Source organism: Kryptolebias marmoratus, linkage group LG23 (assembly GCF_001649575.2).
Source record: "Kryptolebias marmoratus isolate JLee-2015 linkage group LG23, ASM164957v2, whole genome shotgun sequence".
In the NCBI taxonomy this organism is placed as follows: domain Eukaryota; kingdom Metazoa; phylum Chordata; class Actinopteri; order Cyprinodontiformes; family Rivulidae; genus Kryptolebias; species Kryptolebias marmoratus.
In genome coordinates this window covers 16,188,472-16,194,101 of record NC_051452.1, presented here as the reverse complement: position 1 = coordinate 16,194,101, position 5,630 = coordinate 16,188,472, and the positions used below count along the sequence as shown (strand labels likewise).

Genomic DNA, 5,630 nt, shown 5'->3' with positions numbered 1-5,630 from the left:
CCTCAGAACCCTTCAGACTTCCTCAGAACCCTTCAGAGGGTCACAGAACCCTTCAGACGGCCTCAGAACCCTTCAGACGACCTTGAACCAATGTGAAGAGTTCACATGGAGTCCTACAGCGTCTGATTGGGTTTAAATCCATATTTGATCTGATCTGTTTCTTGGTTTGCTTTATTTCCTGAGCAGCACTTTGGTCCAACTTCTGTGCTCCATACAGAACCCGGGCCTGAGCTCAGGAGCAGGCAGCAGGTAACACATGTGGTTCTGGTTCTGTCTGAGGGTTCTCCAGCTCAGATCCCTGAAACTCCTCCAGGTTTCCCTGAAGTTCAGGAGAACTCAGAAATGCTCTGAACATCCTTAGTTTCAGTGATTTTCACAGATTTTCTCAGAGTTTCATTTAACCCGGCCGCAGTCGCTTTGTTGTGTTTTATTTCAGTGTGTTTTTACTTTAGAGCATTTTCAGATTAAAGTTTGAGACTTGATGTTTTGAAGGTTTTTGATTCAGCTCAAACTGACAGAGGAGGACCGTTGGTTCTGGTCTGTCCTCGGCACGGCTCGCTTCGATCGGGTCACCCCTTGTCGTCCCGTCAGTTTTCTCTGCAGCACAGGTGTTGGGGATTTGGACTGAGGTTAAAATTAGCTCCAGCAGATCCGTCTCTCGGCCACAATGAGGCTGCAGCTGTTTCTGGAGCTCAGCTTTAACCACCGACGGAACCAAAGCCAGGGAGAATAAAGAGTCTGCAGAGGAACTCACGTGCAGCTCTTCTTTTAGGCTCTTTGTCCACTAAATAAAACTTAAACTACAGACAACACAACTCATCAAATATTACACAAATATATGTATAAAATACTTTATTTTATTTAATTAAAACAGAGGAGTTTCACTCTAATGTCCTGCAGTTTCACAGCAAGTCTGCCTGAATTTATTAATCCAGATTAAACTCTGTTTTCTCTTGAGTTTTAAGCTGAAATGTTTGGATTTGTTAAAATCCCGTCAGTCCCGTTCTCACGGACCCAGGATCCCGCCTCGTCCCGTTTATCAAGGACCTCATCACACCCTGCTGTGGTTTTCAGTTTCAATCTGACTCACCTTCTCAGAGCAGATCGGAGCGAGGATGAGGATGAGGAAGGAGCTGCAGCCTGAAGCCCAGACGCCTCCTGACTCGGATCAGAACCGTTTCATCTCCGAGTCCTGCAGCTGTCTGCTGCTTGTTGTTTGTGCAGCAAACACACACAAAGGTCAGAGGTCAGAGCAGACACAGAGGGAGGGTTTAGGCTTCAAGGCCAAATCTGGAAATCCCAAACTGATCGTCTGTTCTTCTCAGGATACAGACGGAACAGAGAGGACAAAGACCCTGAACCTGTCTGGGTTTTAGTATTATAAGTTTAATTTAAGATAAAACTGCTGATATTTTCCTTTTCACAAAGATGCTGAGAAGGAAATCTAACTTTAAACCTTTATTCAGGAAGATCTGAGGGGACTCAGTTTAGAAACAAAAAAAAGATGTTTATCTTTAAAGAGACAAAAACTGGGGTCATAAAAGAATAAAAATGAAATAATAATGACTCTTTGGGATGTTTGTTGACTCGGATCTGCAGGAATCGAGTTAACGGGTCTCTAAAGCTGAAAAGTTTCATGTTGCTTCCATCTGATCCAGAGTCAGGTTCTAAATGAATCTGTGACAATCCTCATTGGACCTTCAGTCCTGTTTCTACTCCACCTTCCTCTTCCTCAGAGTCTTCCTCATCTCTGCCCGTCAGACACAAACCTGAACCTTTATCCCACCACACAGATTAAACCTGCTCCTGCTGACAACAATGATTAGATGGAGTCAAACGGGCTCGGTGTATTTCCTGAAAAACATGCAAATAACTGACCTCCATTTGAAGACAGGAAACCTTCAGGTTTCCATAAAGATGCAAACTGAGTGAGATCTGCGACGATTATTTGTTCTGGATCAGCGGTTTGTGGGTTTCACCTGAGTGTGTGTGTGTGTGTGTGTGTGTGTGTGTGTGTGTGTGTGTGTGTGTGTGTGTCAGTGCTGCCCCCTGCTGGAGATGAAGGTAAACGGTCATGACGTCATCATGCAGGATTTTCATTGGAAGTTTAATAAAAGTGTCTGAAACCAGAGGACAGACGTTTACCCAGAATGCACTGCAGCTGTCAGCACGGTGGTGGAGGGCTGATGGTTTGGGCTGATTCTGGAGTTAGATGTGAGGCCATCTGTCCAAAAACCTGGTCCAAGATGGCTGCCACAGCCAACTGGCCTTTAAAACATTAACACAGCTACAACTCAGTCGGTTTTACAGATGTTGAGCTAAAACCTGCTGTGGTAGTAGCTGAGAGTCATCCCTAACACACACTGAGGGCTAACAGACTGTTTGCTGCTCTGTTTGTCTGTTAGTAAAATATCTCATGAACCACTGGATGAACTGACTGACATGTGAGTCAACCCAATTCAAAATGGCCGCCACAGCTAATCAATCCTGGAGAGTTCTGAGCGCTGCTGAAGAAGCTAAAACTGAGCTGTTAAAGCTAAAATGAGCAACAAGTTAGCTAAAAGTAGCAAACTGGTAGCTAGAAGCTAAAGGTAGCAAAAGGCTAACAGCACCTGATGGCTACATGTTTGCTAAAAGCTAAAAGTAGGTTGTTTTTGTCAGATCCTGATAAATGAAGCTGCAGCTCAGAGTTATTCCAGACACAGCCGGAGCGGCGGGCCCTTTTCACAAAGCTTTATTTGACAGGAGGCCAAGGCAGCCGCGCTCTTTTTACATTTACATCCAACGTCTGCGTCCGCATCCGCTCTGCCACCGTTAAATAAGTCAACAATTCAAGACAAAAACAGCAAAACACACACACACACAACTGAAGGTAACAAGAACAACATCAGAACAACACGAAGAACAACAACAACCACTGTCAAATATGAAGCTGATCCAGGGTCAGAGAGGATTTTCAGTCATCTTTAAGGTGCATCATCCAACATTTCAGTAAAACTCTACCGATGCTGCACCCAAACACTTCTCAGAGTTCACATCCTCCTCTTCATCCTCGGAGGCGAGCTGCAGTCCGGTGCTGGTCAGTTTGGCACGCTGTCACAGAAGCCGCCGGGGATTCTGGGATGTAAATCTCAAAGCTCGAGAGGAGAGACGAGGCGTGTCTCCATGACAACTCACAGGACCTCTGCAGAGAGACGAGGGAAGCAAACATGAACGCGTGCAACTGCAGAAGTTAAATCCTTCATTTAATCAGTTCATCTTCTTCAGAAGAGCCTAAAAAACTTTACATTTTTTCTCTCCCTGAAATAAAAACAGAAGATCAGGTTTTAGACAAAAACTACAACAGAAACAGGCAGAAGCACTCAGCAAGATGGCCGCCGCAGACGCATCTTATCAGCTCAGGTGGAGCGTCTGCAGGTGGGTGTGTGCAGGTTGTCCACAGATGTGTGTGTGTGTGTGTGTGTATGTGCATATCAACAGGTGTGTGTGTGTGTGTGTGTGTGTGTAGGTAATCCACAGATATGTGTGTGTGTCTGTGTGCAGGTTGTCCACGTGTGTGTGTGTGTGTGTGTCTGTGTGCAGGTTGTCCACGTGTGTGTGTGTGTGTGTGTCTGTGTGCAGGTTGTCCACGTGTGTGTGTGTAGGGTGTCCGCAGGTGTTTTATTTTTTTGTGTTGATTCTTCATGTTGGAAAGAAGCATTCATATTCTCAAGATTACCTCTAACCCCTAGCTTCCTGTTTGTTCTGTTCTGATGACCTCTGACCCCTAGCTTCCTGTTTGTTCTGTTCTGATGACCTCTGACCCTCAGCTTCCTGTTTGCTGTTGTGTTTCTGTACCTGCGACGTGTTGAGGCTTCATGGTACCCGTCTTCATCAGGAAAGGCTCCGCCCCCTCGTAGGTCAGCAGGGGCTCTCCGTCGCCGTTGGCTGAGACGCCGTTCTGGATGCCGTTTATGACCACGGGGCCACCAGGTGAGGGTCCAGGGGCCGCTGCAGGAGGAACTGCAGAGACAGGAATGATCAGCTCTTCACTTTTTGTTTAACAGTTCGGGTGGATGTGAGCAGAAACTGGTGTGTGGAGAACGTTACCCTGACTGAGCTCGGAGCCGCTGACCTGCGGAGACGCTCTGACGTCCTTCTGCCATTCACACAACAAACACACCTGTGTTACAGCTGAGAAACAAGCAGAGCTTCACGTCTTCAGGCCTGGTTCCAAGAATCCCACCAACCTTTTCTCCTGCGTCGCTCCTCCGAGTCCTCTTCATGATCTCCTCGAGGCGCTGAGGGGATCAGATCAGATCGGACCGTTAGCTGCTGATGAGCCGAGCTTCACGCTGAACTCTCAAACTGTCCTCACCTTCTTCCTCTCCAGCCGCTCCTGCTCCTCCTTCTGGAAGTGTTTCTCCCTCTCGATGCGCTGGCGCTCAGCCTCCTCTCGAGCTTTGGCCTCGGCCTCCTCCCTCTGAGAGAGAAAAACACAAGACTTAGAAACTCAAAGCATAAAGGACTGACTGGAACTCATTCTGGTTCCTGATTCCATAAATCTTTGTTTTGATGTCTTTACAGAATCACAACGTTCACATCTTAAAGGTAATATTTCTCTCCACGGCTGCTGACTTCATGTTGTGTCAGGAGTTGTAGAAACTCTGTTTGACCAGCAGGAGGCAGGACAGCGGTCATATGAGCCGTGTCTCACGCCTCGCTGCGTGTTCCTGCTCTGCAGAGGTTGGACTGTGAGAACTGAAAACAGAAATAAGATGAAGGTAAATCCAGATGTTCCAGCTCCGGTTCAGGAATGGATCTGTGGAAGCTCCTGTCAATCACAAACTAAGGATGCAGGAGATATTTTGAAATAAAAGAATGTTTCCATGGAAACAGCTGCTGGATAACTGTCAGGCTGAAACACCGAAGCTCCGGCCACCAGAAACACCTTCTCTGTGTGTGGTGCAGTCAGAGCTGAGTCAGGAGTTTCTCACATTTATTGATAACCATAAAGAAATGCAGGTCTGCACTCGGTGTAAACAACCAAAGATGTGGAGGTTGGAGTCACATGAGAAACAAAGATGGAGGAATCAGACGCTGGAGGATCTGGGAGGAGGTGTTCAGATGTTTCAGAGGAAGAAGGCATCAGACAGCTGGCAGCCAGTCACATTAACCATCGATAAGAGAAGAATTTATGAATATATTTGGTGTTTGTGACGTTAAGCAGAAAGCTTTGAAAAGGTTTGTGTTTCTGGAGGTCAGCAGCAGCTGTTTGCTCAGACAGAGGAGGGGTCTCCTGCCTAATCTGACTCAGAGATGTCCTCTGATTTAATCTGCACAGATCCCAGGGACTCCTGTGGTTAATGACTGAAGCCTGAAGCTTACTCACAGTTACCCAGCAGGGCTTCAGGCTCGCTGATGCTTTGATTCCTAACAGATTATTGGAAATGCTCTCAAGTCGTTAAAGGATCATTCCGGCTTATTTCTGCTGTGTTTCCATTAATGTGTCCATTGTGTCTCTAAAGCTTTCACCCACAGAGATTGCACCCAGCTCCTGCTGCTCCTGCTGCTCCTGCTTCACCTGCTGCTCCTGCAGCTCCTGCTGCTCCTGCAGCTCCTGCAGCTCCTGCAGCTCCTGTAGCTCCTGC

General features: G+C 46.9%; 2 protein-coding genes across 5 annotated transcripts in view; both read right to left on the bottom strand.

The window, feature by feature from the left end:
• The window catches only part of dmd (dystrophin), a 272,414-nt gene that overhangs the window by 248,709 nt on the left and 18,075 nt on the right, over nucleotides 1-5,630 (bottom strand). The gene's annotated exons all lie outside the window — the stretch shown is intronic.
• The window catches only part of LOC108229626 (MAP7 domain-containing protein 1), a 4,219-nt gene continuing 1,307 nt past the window's right edge, over nucleotides 2,719-5,630 (bottom strand). Inside the window, exons 2-6 of the mRNA XM_017405293.1 lie at nucleotides 4,358-4,462; nucleotides 4,230-4,280; nucleotides 4,090-4,138; nucleotides 3,838-4,002; nucleotides 2,719-3,184 (exon numbers count right to left, since the gene is read on the bottom strand). Of these exons, the coding sequence (XP_017260782.1) occupies nucleotides 3,174-3,184; nucleotides 3,838-4,002; nucleotides 4,090-4,138; nucleotides 4,230-4,280; nucleotides 4,358-4,462 (381 nt within the window). The 3' untranslated portion in view covers nucleotides 2,719-3,173. The remainder of the gene's footprint in view (nucleotides 3,185-3,837; nucleotides 4,003-4,089; nucleotides 4,139-4,229; nucleotides 4,281-4,357; nucleotides 4,463-5,630) is intronic.